Here is a 25700-nt window from a genome sequence, read left to right on the forward strand (position 1 = left end):
GTTGGATACATCTTAGACTGGCCTTACGTGCAGCCATTCAGGCATATATATATATATATATATAAATATACATACACAAGTTGAACAAGTAACATTTAGTTGTATTGTATTGAATTTTGAGTCCTTACAAGCCAACTTTTCCTTCTTTTAATTCTCCTTTAAACAACGACGAAATGGTATGCATGCATCAAAGTATCTTCTGGCTGCATGCGTGTTCGAATGAGAAAAGGAATAATCTCCTTTCAAACTTAGTCATACTGCAGGCTAATTATAACCTATTCAAATAGCCTCACCTTGAGCCTTGATGCCACATGCAACTGTCAACTGATGCTTGTGCACGTACCGCTCTTATAATCTCTTAGAAAAAAGTTCAAAAGAAAATTTGAAGACAAACATCACAATCAATCTTTTGTCCCATGAGATATGTATTCGAAGTAATACGTGCAGCCATTCAGGCATATATATATATATAAATATACATACACAAGTTGAACAAGTAACATTTAGTTGTCTTGTATTGAATTTTGAGTCCTTTCAAGCCAATTTTTCCTTCTTTTAATTCTCCTTTAAAGTTTAAACTACGACGAAATGGTATGCATGCATCAAATATCTTCTGGCTGCATATATACTTGTTCGAATGAGAAAAGGAATAATCTCCTTTCAAACTTAGTCATACTGCAGGCTAATTATAACCTATTCAAATAGCCCCAACTTGAGCCTTGATGCCACATGCAACTGTCAACTGATGCTTGTGCACGTACCGCTCTTATAATCTCTTAGAAAAAAGTTCAAAAGAAAATTTGAAGAGAGTTCGAAAGCTTTTCATTATATTTATTTGAATTTTAAAATCGTCAAACTTGAAATCTAATGCCACGATTAATATTTCAATATGATAACAACAAAGAGGAAGAAAATGAGTTGTTGGGTACTGGATTACACCCAAAATCAAGGTGTTGATGGAAACCGGAAACGATGATAACGGGTATTTTACTCACCCAGAAATATTGAAATTTTAAAAACCCCACTTCAACGACCTGAAACCCTAAACCACTGACTCAATCAATGGATGGACAATAGCCTTCACTGTGTGTACATATATTGTTTATAAATGTCAAATATATATATTGCCAATTGGAGAGACATTCTAGATTTGTATTTTGAATATGTGCCTAGGTTGAAACTTCATATCTTATGTCGGGTGTACCTTGAATTTTCCAAGGCTTGCTTTTTTCTTCACCTACTAACTTCAATGACATAAGTTTAATGACTTTTAAGATTACACATCATTAAAGATATAGAACGTATCATGAATTTGTGAACTATAAAAAGGAGATCTCGTGCACTCTCTTGCACAAAGATCAAGAGGCCAAATGGGTAGTTCAAGCTGTGCAGAAACATATATACTTGTTTTTACCCTTCTATTCTCATCAGTTTCATGGGCTGCTTCAAGTTCAGTCCATCAAAACTTTCTGCAATGTCTTACCCTTAATTCAAACTCCTCAACCCCTATCACAAAAGTCGTTTACACCCCACACAACTCATCATATGAAACTGTATTGGATTTCTCCATACAGAACCTCAGATTCACATCCTCTTGCACCCCAAGACCACAGGTTATAGTTACACCATTGCTTGTGTCCCACATCCAAGCAGCTGTTATTTGCTCCAAGAAATATGGCTTGCAGATCAGAGCCCGCAGTGGCGGCCATGACTACGAGGGTCTCTCATATGTCTCTGAAGTCCCTTTCATCATCGTTGATTTGCTGGAACTTCGATCCATCAATGTTGATGTTGAAGATGGCAGTGCTTGGGTAGAGGCTGGTGCAACTCTGGGTGAAGTTTATTACAGCATTGCCAATAAAACTGCAACTCATGGCTTCCCTGCAGGCATCTGCCCCACTGTAGGAGTCGGTGGGCACTTAAGTGGAGGGGGTTACGGGACATTGTTGAGAAAGTATGGCCTAGCAGCTGACAATATAATCGATGCTTACATTGTTGATAGCAATGGTACACTTCTCAACAGAGAATCCATGGGAGAAGACTTGTTTTGGGCTATTAGAGGTGGTGGAGGAGCAAGCTTTGGAATCATCGTCTCATGGAAAATCAAACTTGTGCCTGTCCCATCCACTGTGACCGTCTTCACGGTTACCCGGACCTTAGAACAAGATGCAGAGAAGATACTACTTAAATGGCAGCAAGTAGCTGATAAGCTCCATGAAGACCTCTTCATCAGAGTCTACGTACAGGCTGTGAATGGCAGCCAAGAAGGGGAGAGGACGATAAGCTCTACATACGAATCTCTATTTCTTGGTAACACCAGTGGACTGCTCTCGCTAATGAACGAGAGCTTCCCTGAGCTGGGGTTAGCGGCCGACGACTGCAATGAAACAAGTTGGATAGAGTCGGTGCTTTACTTTGCAGGCTTCTCTGGACAACCTCTTGATGTTTTGCTCAACAGGAGTCAAACATCCAAGAACTATTTCAAGAATAAATCAGACTTTTTGAAGGAACCCATTCCCGAAACTGGTCTGCACGGGATATGGAAGTTGTTCTACGAATTAAAAAATGCGACGGGAATGATAATCATAAGCCCATATGGTGGAAGGATGAATGAGATTCCAGAAACTGAAACCCCTTTCCCACACAGGAAGGGGAGCTTATATTCAATCCAGTACGTAGTGAACTGGCTGGAGGAAGGAGAAGAGGTGTCAAAAAGGCATATAGATTGGACAAGAAAGCTCTACAAGTACATGGCTCCATATGTTTCCAAGTCTCCAAGAGCTGCATATCTCAACTATAGGGACCTTGATTTGGGAAGGAATAAGAACGGCAACACAAGCTATGCACAAGCCAGCATTTGGGGCCTCAAGTACTACAAGATCAACTTCAATAGATTGGTTCAAGTCAAAACCAAGGTAGATCCAAGTAACTTCTTCAGGAATGAACAAAGCATCCCTCTTTCATCATGGTGGAAGAAATGAAATTGAGTAGAGGCACCTTGGTCAGTATCCCTGTATAGTATCTCATTGGCAAAACAGGCGGTAATAAGCAGCTTGATGCATACTAAATAAACACATGCTGCTCTCTGTAATAATGTATTGTATTGATTTGTAAGAAATAAATTTTAAAAATAAAAAATAAAAAATCAAGCAACGTGTTCATTCTGTTCAACTTCAATCTTCAATTTTTCTGTCAGGAAAATTATTTTTCCTTGAAAAAAAAAAAATTCTTTGAATTGCTTCTCAAATGGTATATGGTTTATTTTTTGCAGAACTTTGGAAAATCTATGCACTCTCTTCTAGAACAAGCAAGTCAAAGAATATTTATTTTTAAAAAAATGCATAGCACTGCATCTTTTCTTTTTTTCTTGCATCATTACGATCATATGTGCATGCTACTGTCATCATTTAAATCTAGGTTATGTCCCTCAAAGCTCAACCCCTTAAATTCTCACCAAGTTCTCCCTAAAAGCCACATAATTACGCTTTCTCAGGAAATAAAAAATAAAAAATAAAAGGGACTAGTAGTTTGACATATTCCACTTTAGCAGATTTCTTAGACTTGTAGGCAGCAGAGCATGCAGGAAAATAAGGCCCATGTTGATTTATTACCATGTCGCACGAGCATTACTATCACCTTTTCCAAATAATCTGCAGACCAACACTTCACATTGCTAATATCATTTTGTCCCACCAGTGTCTTGACCACAGCTTATAGTGTCCCTACCATATCATCACAGTTGCTGCCACTTTGATTTCAGTTGAATAAACTCCAGAGCATATATATTCACAGTTCTATATAATTAGTTCTCTTTTTGGCAGCAGCAAGAATGCAAAAAGATTCTTGTTTCAGCTTCCTTGGGGGTACAGCTGATTAAATAGGAAGGTTCTTGTGATAGCAATACAATTGAATGATAGGATTTTGGCATAGTAATTACAATTTCATGTAGTGAATTTTGCTGGTTACATGGACATCAATCAGCTGTTACCAGGGGGAGAAGAACCTTACTAGGCTTTTGACTCTCTGATGGACCTGCAACCACCTAAATATGAGGAGAGTGTCCACTAAAATCTACACAGGATGTCTATTAAAACTATCATTTTAATTTAAGAGCTTAAATTGTTATACAATGGACTGATCCATTTATCAGACCACTAAAGATTAACAATATCCCTCCTTAATTTCCACGTTAAACCAGATGTGACTATCAGGATATGTGCTCATATTAGGGTTAATTGTTAAACTACGAGTGCATTAAACAGTATCTTTCGTCTGAATGCTATAATTCAGCATGGGTTCAAAAGCTCATAGTTTACTTAATTCATAGTTTATTTTTCATGTAGCTTAAGGTCAATTGTCTGGCTTAATATGCCTAGCTCTCCCTTGAACTGGACCTTGGAAAGCATTAAAAATGTGACTTAAATCTCTTTCTTGGGTGTCCTGTATCACCTCAAAAGAGATGAAAAAGAAAAGGAAAAATTATAGCAAGGAATCTCAAATTCTCTTATTTGATTTACCATAGAATAGTAGAAAAAGAAAAATGATACCATACCGAAAAACTATGCGTTTGATTTCCAAGATGGTTTGTTATTATGGATGGAGGCATGTTACTGTAAACTGCTCAATTGGTCAGCTGCTTGCTGCAATAAGCCAAATTAAACATGTCTTTAGCAGTCATGAACCATGTGCAGTCCAATCTAGCAGAGTAGTATAATTAAATCGAGTGCAATGACAAACAAGAAAGAACAGAAGATTTAAATTGAGAAATAGACCATGCTCATTACTGATCAAGATAAGACCATCATTACATATATTTATCTGTTTATTTAGTTATGATAAAGCCACTTGGTATTGTTTTGACAAGGAAAAGTCCAACCAGGAATATAGGGCAGTGGCAAGCTGCCAACAATTCCTCAAATCTCAGTTCTTCCACCATGGGGAAAGAGATGGGATGCTCTGTTCATTCCTGAAGAAATTACTTGGATCCACTTTGGTTTTCACATGAACCAATCTATTGAAATTGCAGCTGAAGTACTTAATGCCCCAAATGCTGGCCTGTGCATAGCTTGTGTTACCTTTGAGCTTGTTTATTCCCAAGTCAAGATCCCTATAATTGAGATATGCAGCCCTGGGGAACTTGGAAACATATGGAGCCATGTATGCATAAAGCTTTCTTATCCAATTTATGCGCTTCTGTGACACTCTATCCCCTTCTTCATCCCAGCTGACCAAGTATTGAATTTTATACAAGTTCCCCTTTCTATGCGGGAAAGGAACTTCAGTCTCTGAAATCTCGTTCATCCTTCCACCATAAGGACTTAAGATCATTATCCCTGCCTCTTCCTGGTAAAGCATCTTCCATACACCTTGTAACCCAGTTTCAGAAATTGGCTCCTGCACATAGTCTGATTTTGCCTTGAAGTAGTTTTTAAATTGAGGAATCCTGTTGAGCAAAACATTTACAGGTTCTCCAGAAAGGTCTGTGTAATAAAGCACGGACTCTATCCAACTCATTTCAAGACAGTCCTTGGCCTCCAAGCCCAGCTCAGGGAAGCTCTTTTTCATCAGTGATAACAGTTGACTAGTATTACCAAGAAATAGACTTTTGAATGAAACTTCTATTGTTCTCTCCCCTTCTTGGCTGCCACTGACAGCCCCAAAGGTGGCTCCGATGAAGATATCTTCCTGGAGTCTACTACCAACTTGTTGCCATTTAAGAAAGACCTTGAGTGCACCTTGTTCCAAGGTCCTGCCAACAGTGAAGACGGTCACAATAGGCGGAACAGGAACTAGTTTGATTTTCCATGACAAGATGATTCCAAAACTTGCTCCTCCACCCCCTCTAATAGCCCAAAACAAGTCTTCTCCCATCGATTCTCTGTTGAGAACTCTGCCATCACTAACAACAATGTAAGCATCAATTATATTATCAGCTGATAGGCCATACTTTCTCATCAAAGTCCCATAACCCCCACCGCTGAAGTGCCCACCCACTCCTACAGTAGGACAGCTGCCTGCTGGGAAGCCATAGGTCCTACTTTTTTGGGCAATTCTATAATAAACTTCACCGACAGTTGCTCCAGCCTCTACCCAAGCAGTGCCATCTTCGATGCTAATATTGATGGATCGAAGTTCCACCAAATCAATAATGATGAAAGGGATTTCAGATACATAAGAGAGACCCTCATAGTCATGGCCGCCACTTCGGACTCTGATGTTCATGCCATATTTCTTGGAACAAATAACAGCTGCTTGGATGTGGGAGACATGCAGTGGGGTAAGTATAAGCAGGGGTTTTGGGGTAGCAGAGGATGAGAATCTGAGGTTCTCTATGGTGGATTCCAATATGGCTGAATAAGACAAATTTTTTGGGGTGTACAGGACATTTGAGATGGGTGTTGTGTGGTTAGAATTAAGGGAAAGACATTGCAGAAAGTTTTCATGGATTGAACTTGAAGTTGCCCATGAAACTAAAACCACAAGGCTTACAAAAGGTAAAAATATTGCAGAGCTTGAAGCACCCATTTGGTCTTTGTAAGAGACGGCATGAAGCCCCATACTTTATAGCTAATTAATTGACAATTTGAAATAAAAACCTTCGAATTAATGTGGAGAAAATGACAGCCCTGTGAATTTCAAAGTATAACCAATCTATGGCTTGACTTTTAAACCACTCTCAAGAATTTTAAGGTACGAACGTAGAAGTTCTGTAGGTGACATTGGCGTAGGAAAGTCAACTGAAGCGAAGTGACCGCCCGTGTATGATTGTAACAGCATTGGTGCACAGTTGGTTTCGATATTTATTGGTATATTTTCTTATCCATTTTTCCTTCCATTTCCCAGTAAACTTTCCAATTTCAACTCAGCCATGGGGTACAGCTAAGAGACTATTAAGTTGTGGCGCACATGATCAATAGCTCTATGGTTCCAAGGGTCCTAATATAGTACCTTTTTCGATTCGCATCCAAACAGATCCGACCAGACCCTATAGTTTTATATCCCAATCTTATTTATTCCGTTCTCATTCCTTCGTATTTTCATGACTTCCTTTCCCATTCTTTTGTACCCATCTCATGTGTCTCTATCATTTATTTGTATCCTCTCATTCTTTTGTACTCTAGCTTCCTGTCTTATTCCTTTGCATCATCATTCGTATCCTCCCAATCCCTCCATAAAAAATCGATAAATACTTAATATTTTTCTGCAATCATGGATTCAATGTGTTAGTGATGATAGGAAGTGGGGTTTCACTTTGGTCTGTCCTGGTTTGAGCTTCAAATGTCCTGAATGCCAGTTGAGTATTATATATAGAAATGTTTCACATCTCCAAATCTAATTGTTAAAACTTCAAAAGTACAAAAAAAAACCCAGAGAACAACCATAGCCTGCAGCAAATATTTGGAAACTTGCATATTCAAGTCTTGATAACATAACATCATCTGCACGAGCATGCTGAATTAAAAACAAATTAATTAATAATAGTTATTTGACAGTAAAAAGTCCTCTAAAACAGCATTGCCACAAAGAAATTCACTCACTTTCTCAAATGTTAAAATGCATGAATGGATATGACAAATGACAAATTCAAAAACAGGGGTAGAATATCCATTCTCACTGGAATTTTGTCCAAACATGATGATCCACCAAAATATTGAAATAGTAATGATGAAGAATTATCTCTGAAATTGTAGAACAGCAAATAAAAAGGGGTCACAAATTTTTGTCCACAACCTCAAATATTACCAAAACTTGTGAACCAAAAATTGCAAAAACCTAAAACTGTCGGGCTTCCTCAGACCTAAGATCCAGCTATTGTCTGGGCCTTGTTAAGGATCACACCCTCGTATTTCACCTGGAACCACTTCATAGAATCATCTTTTGTGACCCTGTGCTGGATTCCAACACGAGACTTGCACCTTCTACGACGGCCAACACGGTAACCCGGGCGCTCCAAAACAACAAAGAAGTCCATACCATAAATTCCAGTTGAGGGATCATATCTGCAAGAAGAAAAAAAATAAAAGGTGAACAAAAGGGATGAAAAATAATACCGATGTCAATATAGGAGTCCATTATTTCAGACACTGGTCAGGAACCGGCAATATACAAATCAGATACATATGGAAAGGTAATCAAATCATTACAGAGAAGGCTGACCATGATCCTACATAAACAAGGTCAACCCAGCCCAACCCAAAATGAGTCCAAATGGAGAATTCCATCCATTTCAAACCACACCCATATGGATAACCTAACCCTGCTAAACTCTAACAAGTGTATAGGGCATAGCAACAAGGAGAGAATCCAATTAAACTTTGTAATTGGCATACTTGTACATAACTTAATTGCAACAGAGTAATAGAATAACATTTTATGCAGAACATAAACGACATCTTCAAATATGAAATTGTCCTGATCTTGACTAACAATTCTAAATTAGACAGAGAATCATCTCACAAATGAATAAAACAACGGGTTGTAAATATGCTTGAACCAAGCATTAGCTATTATGCTCCATTGATGTTTTACTGAGCTCAAGAAGCCACAAAATCTGATCTTGTTAAAAACATATTTTTAAATTGGATCAGTCTACCCAGAGGACTACATCCAAAACAAATGACACAGACCATCCATGTATGCCATAGGTGAACTATTGAAATAGACATTCCGTGGTATATAAACAGAAAACCTAACATGCAAAGTAGGATCACCATTTTGGTTAGTTAACTTAGTTGCATTACAATCTCCAACACATACCAAGTTAACTTAGTTCTGTTACAAGATCTCAAACAATGCTCCTAATTGAAGGGCATTACTACACCTTTGTAATTAAGCAAGGCTCCATAAGACAAGGCCAAGAAATAATCTCCAAAATATGAAGCTAAAATGTCAAAAAGAAGGCACAAAAAATAACATGACAGGAAAAATAGTCTCAAACACAAAGAACCCATCATGTAAGCTTGCTAACCGCATAATAACCTTGTGTCTAAACTGTGCATGCAGTCTACAAAAACAGGATTTGTTGTCTGACCCAATCTTCCTACCATCTATCTTTTCCCATTCAAAACTATCAATTAGATAGAAAATAATCTACTCAGTGGGTCTCAATAGCCAACATTCAGTGCCCCCACCCACCAAAAAAGACTACATATCACCACAACAACAATCACAAATGTTTCACATTCATCCCTTGTCCTACGCACACCCATCTCACCCAAAACCTGGAAGGAAAAAGATCAACCAAAGTAGGTCGGTACATCCTTGTATAATCTCTTATGGTAGCATCACAACTGAAAATATCAACTGTACACAACCAATGCCTCCATGGGCAAAATTATCATTTCAAATTCTCTGAATCTCCCATTAATAAGATTCTGTCCATGATAGCCACACAGGGCTTCAGCTATCAACAAACCAAACATCCATAAAAACTATCATTAATGCCTAAATTGTTACAAACCCAACCAAATATTAAAGACAAGCATGCAGCCAGCTATCAGCAAAATATTCATTGTTCTAGGTTCTAGCATAACCAATAAGTGATAAGGAAATTCATTTCTTCTGCCAAACAAGTTAGGGAAGGCAGCCCAACAATGACTCACCATTTGATTTATGCTCCATTAAGAAGACAATTCAACAATTTCAGCAATTCAGTTCCTTATGTTTCATGACAAAATCAGTAGAATATTGCCCATATTATCAAAATTAAGGTTAAAAAGGGGAAAACAGCATGCTTACATCCATATGTCTAATGAACATAGGATTTACTCCATATGCTCTTTTATTGAAAGCACAGTATTAACCGGGTATATTCCAGAATCTACTGAAATGCTATTCACAATGAGGAAAGCAATATCTAATAAATGAACACAAAGTTCCAATCTAACCAAATTTAAGCATACCCAATACAGAACCAAGAAAGAGCAACCCAAGTTGATTACACGACTAATTCAGGATATAGATAAATACAATCTAGATGGTTTGGCTTACTTGATTCCAAGATCAATGTGCTCCTGGATACCAAAACCAAAACAGCCAGTATCGCTAAAGTTCCTCCTCAGCAACTCATATTCCTTGACCTTTAAACCACTCTCAAGAAGCTGCATTGCTTTCTCGCCCCTGACAGTGACGTAGCAAGCAATCTTCTCATTACGCCTGATCCCAAAGGATCGAACAGTGTATCTTGCTATCAAATATCCAAAGGAGGAAAGATCAGAACAGCACATTCAAAGAAAATTCAATCTGAAAGAATAAGTCAACAGAAAAGAAAATTTTGAAATGTATGCCTGCCATTGTTTAGTCTTGAAAAATGAAAAAAACACAGTTGGTCGAGCACAAGTCTTACACAACTGCCTTTTTAATACCAATTAGGTAAAATCATTTAAGGTATAAAGTTTTCATTTCTCTCTCTTTTCTACTACATTTTCTTAAAAACAGATTTATTAAAACATAAATCAAGTAAAAATAACCCACTGTTACTTCCACTTAATGTAATTTTGATTTAAAACCCATACACATATCAACTTAATCTAAAAGTAGTATCAGGCCAATGCTGAAGAAACTTTTGTCTTTCTAGCAAGTACAAAATAAGAGGTTTAATACTCAAAACTGTATGTCTATGTTTGGTTTCTCGGAAAATTTGAAGGAAAAAATGCAAGGGAAACAAAATAGAGAGGAAAAGAAGGAAAGAAAAAGTGAAGAAAAATAAAAAATAAATTTAAAGTCAATATATTACTTTTATATGCTACTTCAAACTCATTTCACTTACTTCAGCTCTTTAATATCAAGACTAATTGATTTGAAAATGTACAAATTTCTAACTAATTTTAATAATATTTGATTTTTTTTATATTTTCCATTGTACAACAAAACACAAGAAAATCATTTTTAGAAGCATTTTTTTTCTTTCCTTAGTATTTTCCAGGAACCAAACATAGTCTATGCATCTTCTGGTTGCTCAAAAAAATAACAGAAATAAATAAATATAAAAGCTTGGAAATCTTCCAATTTATGATTTTGTATATCAAAAATGAAAAATGCGACTACATGAATCCAAAAGTTGATGTTGTAAACACATCTGGAAAGGAGTTTTTTCTAGTCCCAGATGATGAAAAACTTAGAATTCAAAATTTTCAACATATTTACTTTCTCTACATTTTTTTTCCTTAGCAACCTAGAGGTTTAGATCAAAGGACCCAGCCTCATAATACAACATTATCACATTTAGGCAAACTTAGGGTGGAACTTTGTTATCTTTCCAACCCAGAAACTAAAATTTTAACATTAACTAAAATCCTTCTCATTCTGGTATCTGAAAAACATAAAATAAAAATAAACTTATCAGTTTTCTAATACAATCTCTGATGCAATTTCGGTTTCTAAAGAAAATTAGAATAATCTCAACAGAAGCAAAATCAGTTGCATTTCGCAAAGTTGAACAGAAGCACTTATTTCCTCAAGCCCATCACAAACTTAAACCGACTTTCTCAGCAACCAAATGCACTTTAATTCCCCTCCCTTTTCCTCACTCCTTCTCATCAACCAAACACAGCTAAAGATCCAACTAAACAACCAGGAAGAAAAAGGAGGGAAAGAAAAAGAAAAAAACGTATACCTTTAGAGAAAACAGGGGTTTGGCCACTGAGTTGTTCCAACACCTGTGAAAACGAAAAACGAGACATTTGAACCAAGAAGACAACATTTCAAGAAGGGAAACGATGTAGAACGAAACAAGACTGAGGAAAAAAAAATACCTTAGCGGCTCTGGTGAGGCGATCTCCACTTTCTCCAACGGAGATGTTGAGGACGAGCTTCTGGACCTTGATGTCTCTCATTGGGTTTGAGAGTTTCTTCTCTGAAGCCTGTTCCCATTGCAGATTCAAAACAAATACAATCACAAAACAATACAATACAATGCAATACAATGCAATACAATGCAAGGGAAAACTTAGAAATCTAAGAAGCAAAATCTATAGAGAAAAATCCAAAGCAAGACCATTGGAAGACTCTGCTGTGGAGATGCAGCCGCTGGGTAGGAGAGAAATGGAGAAGGAAGAAACCCTAATATTTAGGGAAGGCTCTCTCAGTTGCTAGGGTTTTGATGGTGGATCATCAAAAAGACTATAATGCCCTTTCTATTTATTTACCTTTTTAACCTATTGGGATAAATAAAAAAAGAAGTTATTTTTAAAAAGATGTTATTAAAAATTTATTTTAAAATAGATATTATTAAAAACAAAGTTATTTTAAAAAAAAAATATTATTAAAAAATTATTTTTTTTACATTCTACAACTATCCTATTAGAATTTTTTCATAAAACATCGTTTCATATATTAAAAATTCTTAATATATATCCCATTTTCAATCATTTATTTCCTAAACATTCTTATCCTCTATTTCTTTATTTTAATTCATTTTTTTATGAAAATAAATAATATATTTAGTAAAATTTTATTTTTTTCAAAAAAATTTATTATTTTATTTTTTATTCTTTAATATATATTTTATACATTTTATAAAAAAATTTAAATAATATATTTACTAAAATTCTCTAATAATATGTTGGATGCACCCTCTCATAGGGATGACAAGTTCAAAACGACTTGTCATCATCCTAACTCTCCTATCTATTCAAAATAATTTTCATCTAAAATTCATCCTATTTATTTAAAATAATTCTTATCTCGGTCTCATTAAAAAAATTAAATAGATGACAAATGAATATGCAAATTTCTAATACTAGCCTGTTTAACTGTTTTTAAATTTTTTAAAATTATTTTAAAAATTTTTTAATTATATTAGAATAAATATATTTTCTAAATAATTAAAATATTTTAGTTTTTATAAATTATTTTATTGAAAAGTATTATTATTATTATTATTATGATTATATATTACAAATAGGAAAAGAAAATTTAAATTAAATTAATTTTATATATAAACAATAAACTCGCCGTAATTTTTAAAAAAAAAATCTTAAATCCGTCTCTAACATGTTTATTTAAATTTTAAATTTGTCTCATTCAGGACGGGAGAGATGCCCAAAAAAACTTATCACATTGTCATATTTACTCTCTCAACCTTAATTTTTCTTGGTTATAAAAATATTCACAACCAAATATTTTGCTTATATTTTCCTCTTTATAATTTCCATTAGTTTTAAGTTTTTAACTACTTTTCTACGTATCATTGCTCCGTCAAAGCCCAAAACCCACTTTTCCCTTAAAAATACTCTTACTCTTATATAGCGAAGTTATATTTTACTATTGGAATTTTACATTTTTTATAACTATGAAATATCAAATCAAATGATTGGTTTATAATTTTCATTTTTAATAACAATTTATATATATATATATATATATATATATATATATATATATATATGGGAGCTTTAATAATTAATAAAAATTTAATTTTTTATATTAAAAATACTCTCAATCAAGATACCAAATAATAATTAATAGTCAATTAATTTCTTATTTATAAAATAATATACTCTCGAAATTAATTTTAAAAAAAAAAAAAAACCTCTATCCTATTTTTCTAAATGTTAAAGTTTGTCTTCATAAAAATATCCTCTATTTTTTAAAAATAAAATTTTATATTTTGAAGACTCCCATAAATTTTTTTACAAAAAGAAACAATGATTTTTTATAATAACTTGAGGAAAAATAATATTATTTGTTTCCCTTTATTTATGATGTTTATGATTGCCAATAGGTCACTTGCCCTGAAATTTTATACGTTAGAAAATCTGATTATCAATTGTAATTAGATTTTTTATTTTTTATTTTTTTGTTTTAGTTTTTCTTTTTAAATTAGGAAACTATTTTTTATGGTTATTAAACAAATAGAAGACTGGTTCTCAAATGAAAGTAGGAAAGCTAGTGAAAATTGATCTCTCTCCCTGGAATCACTTTTTGAGACAAGAAAACTATTGTAAATTTTTGGTAGTCCTTTACAAAATTTGAAGCTCTAGGTGTCAAACCTGGCTTTCCTCCATGCCTTAGTCTTAGGTGGTGTTTGTTTTTTTACTTAATTCTAAATAGAACTTTAATGCTTAATAATATTAAATATTAGGTTATTTGTTTTTGTAGTATTTTATTTCTATTAAGTATTAAAAAGTAAAAAAATCAATATGTTATTTTTTCTATTTAAAAAAAGTTACATATTTTGGTTTTTTCTTTTTAATAAAAAGTTTATAATAAGTCATGAAAAAGTAGAAAAACAAACAACCTAAATTCTAAAACTAAATTGCTTTCAGCACAAAGCCAAAAAAACAAACACCACCTTAGTTAGTCTCAGTTGGATGCTTCTCTTTATAGTCGCTCTCCTTGGAGTCATGAGGGCTGGTCACAATAAAAGCTCAAGAAAAGGAACAAGGGATGAGAAATGAGAGTGAGGGGAAGAGGGTGTGCGATTAGGGCTTGAAAAAAATGAAAGGCAGAGGGATTTAGAGATGGAACACGATGGGGAATAAGCGAATAGGGTTTACCTTGGAGAAAGAATGAGGAATGGAAGGAAGATGAATGATCACAGGAGGGTTTTAACTTTTAATATCTAACCATTCAACGAATTGATCGATCAATTAGGTTGTTGGCTCGACTATTGAGTCAAAATCAATTAACTCCTTGAAAATTCTTAGGTTTTTGTCAAACGACCTGCGCTTGCCTATTTGTTAATAATTTATCCCTAATTTTGATGTTAAATTGCCTTAGGGATTTTAATTTCCGTCAAAAGTTGACCTTGCTATGAATGACTTATAAAAATGCAATTATGAATTAAAGTAGATCCTATAATGAGGCATAAGAAATTAAAATTAACATTCATAGACATAATGATAGATATCATATTATCAATACAAAGAAGGCATATGATCCATACCAATTCAAAGCTTAATTACCCTAATTCTCTCCTAGTTTCAATAAAATGATTTCACTTAGATGTTTTGCAAAAATATTATTCAAATGATCTTTACTACCTACAAATTCTAAGGTAATGTCTCCCTTTCATACATGATCTCTAAGAAAATGATATCTTCTCTCAATGTACTTAGTTCTAGAATATTGAACCATATTTTTAGAGATATTAATGGCACTTGTATTATCACATTTTATATGCACAAGAGCAAACAACAACCCAAAATCACTTAAAATTTGTTTCATCTAAACAATTTGTACACGACACAATCTAGTGGCAATGTACTTGACTTCCACAATAGATAGTGCGATCAAATTTTGCTTCTTACAATCCCAAAACGCTAATTCATATTTTTTATTGGTGCACATGATATTATCATCAAATATCACACATAAATCAATTTCTTCAAACAATAATCTCAATATGTTTTGCCTCACTCAAAGCTATGCAGCAATTCTTGACTAGTATGCGTTTTGGGATGACTTCCATCCCTCAGATGCTGCAAATGCAGTGCATGTAGTGCTTGCCGGACGAATCTTCTGCACCTTTTCTCAACCACCATCGCCTTCCCCATCCCCTGGATTGTCCCCTTGTCATTACCGACCAACTACCAACAATTACTCATACATTTAACATTAATGGAAAATAGATGGTGCTGAAATCTGTTGCCAAATTCAATTTGATATCTATTATGCTCAAAACCTATTTAATATACATTTAAATATTTAAAAACATAAATATATATAGATCAAACCTTGAACATTAATCCTACAAAACCCCAAAATTGTCAACACTTGAACATTAATCCTACAACAACAAAACAGGTAATATAAATTAATTGATTATAGATCAAACCTGAACATCAAACCTACGAGCATGTAACTAATATTTTGGATTATATGCAATGAAATTTACAACATTGATCATTTGGGTCTGATGTAACTACATGACAAGATCAAACAAATGTACAGGGCTTAGAATTTCTTAGCATATGAAAAGATCAAACATATGTGAAAGTTTCTAATATGATGGTGTTCATGTAGAGATAAAAGTGTCTATAAACTCATTCTCAATATGATTTTGTAACAATACAAAGTACAAAGGCAACAGCGCACGTAATAAGGAGAAATAGAAAAATAAAGAAATACCAATTCTGTAATCTCTTGTCAATTTCTATTTCACTTGGGGTTCAAGTTAGGCTACCCGTAACCTTTAACTCCTTTTGTTCTTCCCTTAACTAATGGTATCTTTTTGTTCAAATATTTTAATTTTTTCACCAATTTCAAGTATCAACATGATTAACAATTAAAACCAAGGTAGCTCCAAATGGTGGATTAATTTAAGAAATAGAAACACATATTAGAATTGGAATATTACTTAAAAAATATCGATTACATGTAAGCATGTCATAGGAAAGATCAAATAAATTAAGATTTCAAGTTCATTTGAGATATATATATTGAACAAAGTCCTATAGTACAAAATAAGGTCCACGAAGAAGAATTTCCAGCTTTCTGTGTACAAGGGAGGAGGAGTCCCTCAACCACTTGCTTCTACACTGTATTACAACTAGTTATCTGTGACAGTTGATTTTCTCGTTATTTGGGTTGCGGTGATGATGCATTCTTTGGTTAGATTGACGTTGCTAAGCTGGAGTGGGGTATATAAGTAGGGAAAAAATGGAACAAAGCTTGGCTAGCTGCCCCTTTATGCCTTTTTTGGGTCATTTCGCATGAAAGAAATCAAAGGTCTTTTGAAGACGTGGAAACTCTGGATCAAGCGCTTAAATATGCTCTTTCACTTTCCTTATTAGACCATGTTAGGATTCATTAGAAGGAATTCTTGCCTTTGATCAATTTTGTAGGTTGGTTAGGAGCCAAGTAGTTTGTTCCTTGCCCTTCTTTTTCCTTGTTCTTTCCGCTGGGCTCCCTTTGTATACTCTTGATGTACGATGGCGAGTTTCAACATTTCTTCCATTTATAATATTTTCTGCATACTTATCAAAAAAAAAAAAAAACAGAATTTCTAGCTTTTCCATATTGAACCAAACTTCGTGGGTAAAAGCAAATTTTAAAATTCCATAGCATCTGCATAGGCAAGCTCATAACTTAAAAAAGCTTTGACTCCACTACTCTCTCTTTTAAGTGAGATTCTTAGAAAGCCTTAGGGAGATCCATCCATCTCTATCCCTATTCTCCCTTTCTTTTTCTTTATTTAATTTTCTTGAATTCTATATACAATATTACAACACAACTAGCCCTCCCTTGATGTAATGCTGATTTTGTATTGTTATACTTTTAATGGTGAGACTTCATCACTTTCTCTTCTAGGTAGGAGTTTCATAAGTCTTAAGTAAGATTTATCCCTCTCTGTTCCTCGTCTCCTTTTGTGTATTTTATTTTCTCTAATTTTGCAAACAATGCTATACATAACACAAACAACCCTCCCTTGACCTAGTTTTTTAATTTATAAATGAAGAATTAAAAGAAAATTAGGATTATTTGAAGTGTCTTTGCTCTAGATGTGAGATTGGGAGGTTTTCTTAGCAAACTCTTGGTGAATGCAACCCAAAATCACCACTTTCACCATTAGTTAAACTAAGAATAAACATTAAATTCAAATGTTGGTGTATCAACCCAGATCCATTATTTTATATAACAATGTTGACCAAATATACATTAGAGCAGGGTTACAGTTGATATGACATCAAAAATTTCAACAAAAACTTCTCTATGTTATTTCATTTGCTAAAGCTAAGACCTAGCTTGCTAGGAGAAAAAGGAAAAATATGAGAATGTTTTACCTTGTTTTAGATGGGCAAAATATATCACAAGAGTATCCTCGATAACTTTATGGTGATTAGCAATTTCCCAAACAATAATCAATTCGTCTAGTCTTCTACAAACAATCAAACCATTAAATTGTAATTAACTAAGATCCTTCATTAGTAGCATATATAGAAAAGGATGATGTTGAATATCATATTTATAGGCATATTGAAAGTTGAAACTTGTGGTTTCATAAGATATTTGAATATTGTCAATTTAAAACAAAATATCCATCAAGCATTCTCTTCAACTTAAAAAATGTCATGTCACCTTCAAGTACTATTGTAAAATGATGGAAATGATATACTGTTTATTACATGATTAATTGGACATGTAGCTAAAGCAGAGTAAGATATTTAAATATTGTCAATCTAAAACAAAATATCCTTCAATCACTCTCTTCAACTTAAAAAATGTCACCTCGCATGCAAGTACTATTGTGAAAAGATGGAAACAATGTATTGTCTATTTACATGATTAATTAGACATGTAGTTAAAGTAGAGTTCATTCGCACCAACATTGAAATATTCACTAGAATGCATTTGTGAAAGAGGCAAGGAAAATTGTATGACACAGCAAAAAATAAAATAAAAATAATCCAACCATCAACAATTATTATCCTTTGAATAGAACTGTAAATGTGTTTAAAAAAAATCCTTTCACCATGGAGTCAATGTTTAGATGCGACAAAGTTACAAAAATATCAAAGAACTGTGATCTCACATGCTAATGCTATTTAGCTGGTCTCAACAAGTTAAATTCTAAGACTACATGTAGAGATGAAAAATATAAAACTTGTAGACCAAAATTTGGTTAACATAAATGAAGTTGCACAAATGCTTATAATGGGTGGGTAAAATAGAAGTAGAAAGGAAACCAGCTCTGGCTGTGACTCGAAAGGAAACCAACTCTGGCTGTGACTCGAAAGGAAACCAGCTTTGGGCTGTGACTCAAAAGACAACAGCTCTGGGTTGTGACTCGGAAGGCAAACATCTTTGGGCTATGACTAGGAAGGGAAACAGCTCTGAGCTATAACTCCAAAGGGAAACATCTCTGGGCAGTGACTCAGAAGGGAAACATCTCCAGAGAGTGACTCTGAAGGGGAACAACCACAGACAGGTAAACAGAGGTGGGCAGTGACTCAGAAGGGAAACAGAGCTGGGCAGTGACTCAGAAGGGAAACAGAGCTGGACAGTGACTCAGAAGGGAGACAGCTCCGGGAAGTGACTCGCAAGGGAAAAAGCTCCAGGTAGTGACTCAAAAGGGAAATAGCTCAGGGCAGTGACTCAAAACAGAAACAGCTCCAGGCAGTGACTTGAAGGCAAAGCAGCTCTGGGCTCTGGGTTGTGACTCAAAAGGAAAACGGCCCTGAGCTGTAACTCGAAAGGAAAACAGCCCCAGGCTGTGACTTGAAAGGAGAACATCTCCGAGCAGTGACTTGAAAGGAAAAGGTCTCTGAGCAGTGACTCAAGTGGAAAAGATCACCCAGCGGTAACTTGAAAGGAAAAGATCTCCAAGCGGTGACTCGAAAGGAAAACGTCTGTGGGCTGTGACTCGAAAGGAAAACGTCTACTTCAAAAGAGTAAATTAACAAAATGGGATGGCATGGCACTCTCCAGTATCAACCTTCTGGTAATTAGAACGAAAGCCACAAGAGGGCAGGGGGGAGGGGGGCGAACCCATTAGAAATGCCACCTAGGAACCTCTTAAATGTCATGTTAAGCAATTCTATGCACTCAAAAATGATCATGGTATTAAGACAACTTGTAGAACAAAAAATGATTGTAACACCAACACCACCTACCCTAATCCAAAACAGTTTGATCTGGGGAGGCCTCCATACACAACAATCAAACACCCCATGCTAGAGGTGTTTTGGCCAATTGAGGTGCTGCTTAGATGTAGAAAACATAGTGATTGACCTAACCTATGTTAGTTCTTACTAGCACAGGTAAAATGTTTTGAGAACACCACAGACATTCGTACCAAGGAATCTCCTCCCAGAAAACTGATAACAAATGTTCTGTTAATGAATAGCGGTTTTCACACGTATGATTTATTTGTTGGTAACGATGGCTTGTTCATTTAAGCCAAATGGGATATCCATGTGTTTTTTACTTAATAAAAAAGGTTGAAGTTTGGGGCCCGAATTTCAATTTTAGGGTTTTAAGAAGACAGTTCCTAAAGTGAAATATTCAAAGATGAAAAAGAGGAATTTGGTTCCCCAATACAAAAAGTTATTTCCATAGAATTTACTTCAAATTCAAGCAGAATTTTTTTCATCAATCAAATATTTAACTTGGAGTAAAATCACCAGAACATTAATACCATCCTCCCCAAATTTCAACCTATTTTTATTTTTCAACAATTCCAATCAAATCATCAACAAGAAGCAAAAAAAAAAATCATCCCATAGTCATTTACTTTTTCAGTTCTATAAGGTAAAGAATCCTTATAACCACTCTACAGAACTCAAAAAGTCCTACCTCATTACAAAGTAGAGGAAGAAAACCACATACTCACAGCTTTCCTTCTTTGAAACTCTAAATAAGTAGGGATTTCAGTTGTTAAGCAAAAACACCAAATAAAATAAAAAACCAAAATTCACTTGCTTCGTAGTTATATCTGAAACCCTCAATTAAAATCAATCAAGAAACTCGATGAATGAGAAGTTAAACCAATGAATGAGAATTTCAACCAGTCAATTTACTTAAATAAGCAATCAGCTTCAGTAAAATTGAAATAGATTCCTGCATTGTATCATATTCTTTGTAATCCAAACATGCTTGTAGATTAAAAGTACAAAGGAGGGTCAGAGTGCTCTCAGAGTAAAGGCCAAAATTTTCCACATGAGAGAACTTACAAAGGAGGAGAAGCCTCTTAAATTTAGGCACCAAAAGCTCCCACCTGAAATGATTGACAACGCCTTCATCTTGTCTCTAAAAGAAAGAGACTAAAGATAATCTCTCAACTGCTAGAGAAAAGAGTCATCAAGCATCCCCAAGCACAACCAGTAGATACATCTTTGGCCACTCAAATATATGAGCCTACACCCTACCCCCTTAGTCTCTTTTCAGTGTGGTTAAAGCAAATCCATCATCATTGAGCATCAAAGAAAAATGAAAAACAAGTATAAGAAAAGCTACTTCCTTTGAAATTTCTTGGAAAAATAGGAAAATCAAAGCAATAATATCCTCGCATGAGCCCATCTGAACAGCTGGCGCATGTTAGATTTTTCAGATTGTTAATGAAAAATGAATTTGGATGGAAGTATACGTGTAGAAAAGCAATATTTTGTGTGGAACCTCCGAGAAAATGCAGGAAACCATTGGAAATAGGAATCTACATGTCCTTGAAGTACCTCGAATTGATTTCTTTTTGCATCTCTTTGTATTCCCCCATCAACACAACAGAGCAGAGAGAACCATTGGAAATAAGAAATGCAACTTTCTTCAAATTTTGTAGGGAAAAAAGGAAAATCAAAGCAATAATATCCTCACATGAGTCAATCTGAACAGATGGTGCATGTTGGATTTTTCAGATTGTCAATGAAAAATGAATTTGGAGGGAGGTACATGCATAGAAAAGCAAAATATTATGTGGAAACTCCGAGAAAATGCAGGAAAGATCAGAAAAACACACTCAAAGAAAATTCAATCTGAAAGAACAAACCAATAGAAAAGAAAATTTTGAAATGTATGCCTTGTGTTGTTTAGTCTTGAAAAATGAAAAAACCCACTTGTTCAAGCACTGCTTTCTCTTTCAACGTGCAGAATTTTCATTTCCCTTTCTTCTTTTCCTACATTTTCTTATAACAGATTTATTAAAACTTATATCAGGTAAACATAACCCACTGCTACTCCCACTACATGTTATTTTGATTTAAAAGATGCACGCATATAAACTTAAACTAAAAGTAGTAGCCAGCTAATGCTGAAGAAACTTTTGTCTTTTCAGCAAGTGCAAAATAAAAGGTTTAATATTCAAAACCTGTATGCTTCTTCTGGTTGCTCAAAAAACTTAAAGAAAGAAAATAAAAGAAATGCTTGATATCTACCAATTTATGATTTTCTATTTCAAAAATCAGAAAGGCAACTAAATGAATCCAGAAAATGATGCGTTGAGCACATCTGGAAAGGAGTTTTTTCTAGTCCCAGATAATGAAAAATCTAATGTTCAAAATTTCAACATATTTGCTTTTTCTACATTTTTTTTCTTAGCAGCCAAGAGGCTTAGATCAAAGGACCCAGCCTCATGATACAGAATTAACACATTTAGGCAACCTTAGGGTGGAGCTTTATTATTTTTCCAACCCAGAAACTAAAATTTTACCATAAACTAAAATCCTTCTCATTCTGGTATCTGAAAAACATATAATAAAAATAAACTATCAGTTTTCTAACACAACCTCTGGTGCAATTTCGGTTTCCAAAGAATAACTAGAATAATCTCAACGGAACCAAAATCAATTGCATTTCGCAAAGTTGAATAGAAGCACTTATTTCCTCATGCCCAAGCAATATCACAAACTTAAAATCGATTTTCTCAGCAACCAAACACACGATTAGTCCCCGCCCTTTTCCCCAATCCTTCTCACCAACCAAACGCAGCTAAAGATTCAACCAAACCACCAGTAAGGAAAAAAAAAGTATACCTTTAGAGAAAACAGTGGTTTAGCCACTGAGTTGTTCCAGGATCTGTAAAAACGAAAAAAAAAAAAGAAAAAAGGGAACCAAGAAGATGACATTTCAAGAAGGGAAACGACGTAGAACGAAACAAGACCGAGGGGGAAAAAAGGTATCTTGGTAGCTCTGGTGAGACTATCTCCACCTTATCCGATGGAGATGTTGAGGGACGAGCTTCTGGTCCTTGATGTCCCTCATTGGGTTTGAGTGTTTCTTCTCTGAAGCCCGCCCCCATTCCAGATGAAGAAAAAAAAAAAAAAACAACACAATCCAACACAAGGAAGAGACTTTGAAATCTAAAGAGCGAGACCATCGGAGTACTGAGCTGTGAGGACGCAGCCGCAGCGAAACTGGAGATGAAGAAACCCTAATATTTAGCGGAGACTCGTTGGGAGAGGGTCAAAAGATTATGACACCGTACCTCAAAATTTTCTGGCCGTACGATCAAAAGCTTCGAATCAAGACCATCCAAATGGAAAATGGATTTAAAAAAGGAAAAAAAAAAGGGTGCAACAGGTTGCCGGTAGGTATGCCCCTCTATCTCCCCTCTTGGCTCTTTCAAAAACATCGATTTCAGTTTTCTAAATTAATAATTCCACAATTATTTTAACTATTTATAACAATTATTATATTTGAAAGTAAATTTTAATTAATTATTATATTTAAATAAAATTATTACCATTTTTAATTATTTGTATCCGAATTGGATCCTACAGTGTTTCAAAATAATAGGAAAGTACAAATATAAATACCGAATTACAATTACCCTCCAAAATTTATTTAAAATTTATGGAAATTTTTTACATATCAATAAAATTGTTGATTCATAATAATTTCACTTAGAATTCATGGAAAAATACTAGGGAAAATTTAAAATAAAAAACATTAATATTCGATTTGTCCTACGTAATTTTATGAATTTTTTTTCAATACCAAATACTAATTATATTATTTATTCATACTAATTTTAATTAGAATTATTTGGAAATTAAGAGGGTATGAATAATTGTTGTTCATAATTTTCATAAGTATAATTAATATGAATAAACATTATTATTGCCATTTGGAATAGAAAAAAAATTATTGAAATTAAAATGAATATAAATTTTTGAGGGTACGAAAAAATATGAGAAATGATATGAACAATGTGATGAATAATAGTGTTTATTCTTTACATTCTTTGTACCATTTTCAATTTAATATTTAGAGAATATCCTTGAATATAATGAATAATACAAAAAATATAAGAATTCTTCGCATTCCTTACTTTGGAGAGGGTTCTTTATATACATTCATCTTCTTATTAGTACTTTCCAAAATTTTCCTTATTTTAATTTTTTTTTTCAACTTCAAATAACATTAATATAATTTATTCACACTAATTACACTTAGAATGAAGGGAAATGATGAACAAAAAAATATAAAAAATAAATAAAACACATAAAAATTGGAGAGGGTAGGAAGAGTCTCAAAATGGTACGAAGAATGTGATAAATTTGCACATTCTTCGTGTGCTCCAATTTTTTCAATTTTTTTTGTACTTTAAATAATTATAATGTACCCTCCTCATATTCTTTGTATTATCCAAAATTATTTTAATTTTAAAATATTTTATTTCACTTTAAATAGAAATCATATAGTTTATTCACACTAATTACACTTAAAATTAATGAAAGTGTTGAAAACAAAAAAATTTAAAAATAAAACACTTAAAAATTGGAGAAGGTATAAAAATGTAACAGTAATTCACATTCTTTATATCTTTCCCACATTTTTTGTACCCTTCAAATTTTCTAGTTTTTTCAATTTTAAATTTGTTTTTTTCACTTCAAATATCAATAATATAGTTTATTCACATTTAATGAAATATTTGGAAAAAACATATCAAAATTAAAAATAAAAATAAAAATTAAACCTCACATTCTTTGAACTTTCTTTACATTTTTTTTATGCTCCTCACATTTTTCATACCTTTAAAATTTTACATGCTTATCTTATTTTAATTTTTTATAAAAATACTCTCAATATTTTATAGAGTCTTCTCCATAAAAAAATGAAAATTATGATAAATAAATAAAATTAATAATAAAAATTTTAGTTAATAAATTATTAATCACCACCTAATTTTTAACAATAAATACTTATTTTAATTTTTTTATAAATGATTTTTTTTTTTACAAAGTCTTAGTGTTATAACTTTATATCATAGAATAAGTGGCAACTTTTCTTTCACAAAAATTGTAATTGTATAAAACTTTAAATATTTTTTTGAATAATATAATTGGTTGTTGTAAAAATAATTTAAATATGAGGTGCATGAGATTGCACCCTTTTAAAATAATGATTACCCATTGCGGCATTGTCTTTTTGCATTTTTTTTTTTAATTCATGGAAACTTTACAAGTGTCTAAATCTTATTGGACAAAAGTGGGTTATAATACCGACAAATTCTTTTGGTACCGCATAATGACATTTCATTTATTTGAAAATATTATTTTAAATATTATTAGAAAAGGGTTATTTGAAAGATCTATATCTATATTTCATTATTTGTATGGATGTTTATAAATTGTTTTGTCCTAAAAAAAATACTTTTTATATATTAAAAAAAGTTTTACATGTCCTATTTTTATGAACTTTTTAATTATTTATTCATTAAAAATTCTTATTCCTTATTTTTTATTTTTGAATATAAATTATTGTGTTTATAAAAAATTAAATAATTTATCTACTAAAAATCCAATTTTTTTTATTTTTAATATGCATTTTTATAAAAAAAAATGAATTATTTATTTAGTAAAATTTTGTAATATGCTGCATCTATTCCCTCAACTTTATTGAAAATTTGTTGTGCAATAGGTAACACAAAATGGGTGAATAAGTGTATATTAAAAATTATAATATAAAAGTTGAAATATGATAGCCCAAACTAATTCCAAGAGAGAGACAAAACAACCAAATATCAAAGACATAAGCAGAATAAGTAGGGGACATAATAATTTTTACATGGAAAAACCCTTACACTAATTATGAAGATAAAAAACCACAGGGTTTAAAACTTCTAATTTAAAATTCACTATATGAAATCAAGTCACATAGAATTACTTAACCATTTTATCATAAAGACTTACTCTTTAGAACCTATAATTTGATCTATGTTTGCGATACAACAATCAACAATTGCTCCAATGAATTCTTCTTAGCTTCACTGAAATGATGCAAGTCTTCCAACAACTCAAAATTCAATGTTTTGAATCATTTTT

The 25700-nt window shown here is 33.3% G+C and overlaps 3 protein-coding genes and 1 long non-coding RNA gene across 4 annotated transcripts; 1 reads left to right on the forward strand and 3 right to left on the reverse strand.

Annotated features, from left to right (window-relative positions):
• Window positions 1-1307: 1307 nt before the first annotated feature.
• Window positions 1308-3171, forward strand: LOC100248870 (tetrahydroberberine oxidase). Its single transcript, XM_002277258.4, has one exon. It carries the CDS (start codon window positions 1371-1373, stop codon window positions 2979-2981), a length of 1611 nt encoding a protein of 536 aa, XP_002277294.1. The 5' UTR covers window positions 1308-1370; the 3' UTR covers window positions 2982-3171.
• A 1588-nt stretch (window positions 3172-4759) lies between these two features.
• LOC100253961 (tetrahydroberberine oxidase) lies at window positions 4760-6573 on the reverse strand. Its single transcript, XM_010658761.3, has one exon. It carries the CDS (start codon window positions 6556-6558, stop codon window positions 4921-4923), a length of 1638 nt encoding a protein of 545 aa, XP_010657063.1. The 5' UTR covers window positions 6559-6573; the 3' UTR covers window positions 4760-4920.
• Window positions 6574-7583: 1010 nt separating this feature from the next.
• Window positions 7584-12119, reverse strand: LOC100243655 (large ribosomal subunit protein uL5). The gene is made up of 5 exons (XM_002281850.5): window positions 11996-12119; window positions 11754-11861; window positions 11615-11657; window positions 9991-10186; window positions 7584-8000 (listed from the first exon to the last, which is right to left on the reverse strand). The coding sequence occupies exons 1-5, from the start codon at window positions 11996-11998 to the stop codon at window positions 7799-7801; spliced, it is 552 nt and encodes a 183-aa protein (XP_002281886.1). The 5' UTR covers window positions 11999-12119; the 3' UTR covers window positions 7584-7798.
• A 3029-nt stretch (window positions 12120-15148) lies between these two features.
• LOC109123515 (uncharacterized) lies at window positions 15149-22887 on the reverse strand. The gene is made up of 2 exons (XR_009467040.1): window positions 22407-22887; window positions 15149-20295 (listed from the first exon to the last, which is right to left on the reverse strand). It is a non-coding gene; the product is annotated as an uncharacterized LOC109123515 (long non-coding RNA).
• Between the last annotated feature and the right edge of the window lie 2813 nt (window positions 22888-25700).

Source organism: Vitis vinifera, chromosome 12, assembly GCF_030704535.1.
Source record: "Vitis vinifera cultivar Pinot Noir 40024 chromosome 12, ASM3070453v1".
NCBI lineage: Eukaryota > Viridiplantae > Streptophyta > Magnoliopsida > Vitales > Vitaceae > Vitis > Vitis vinifera.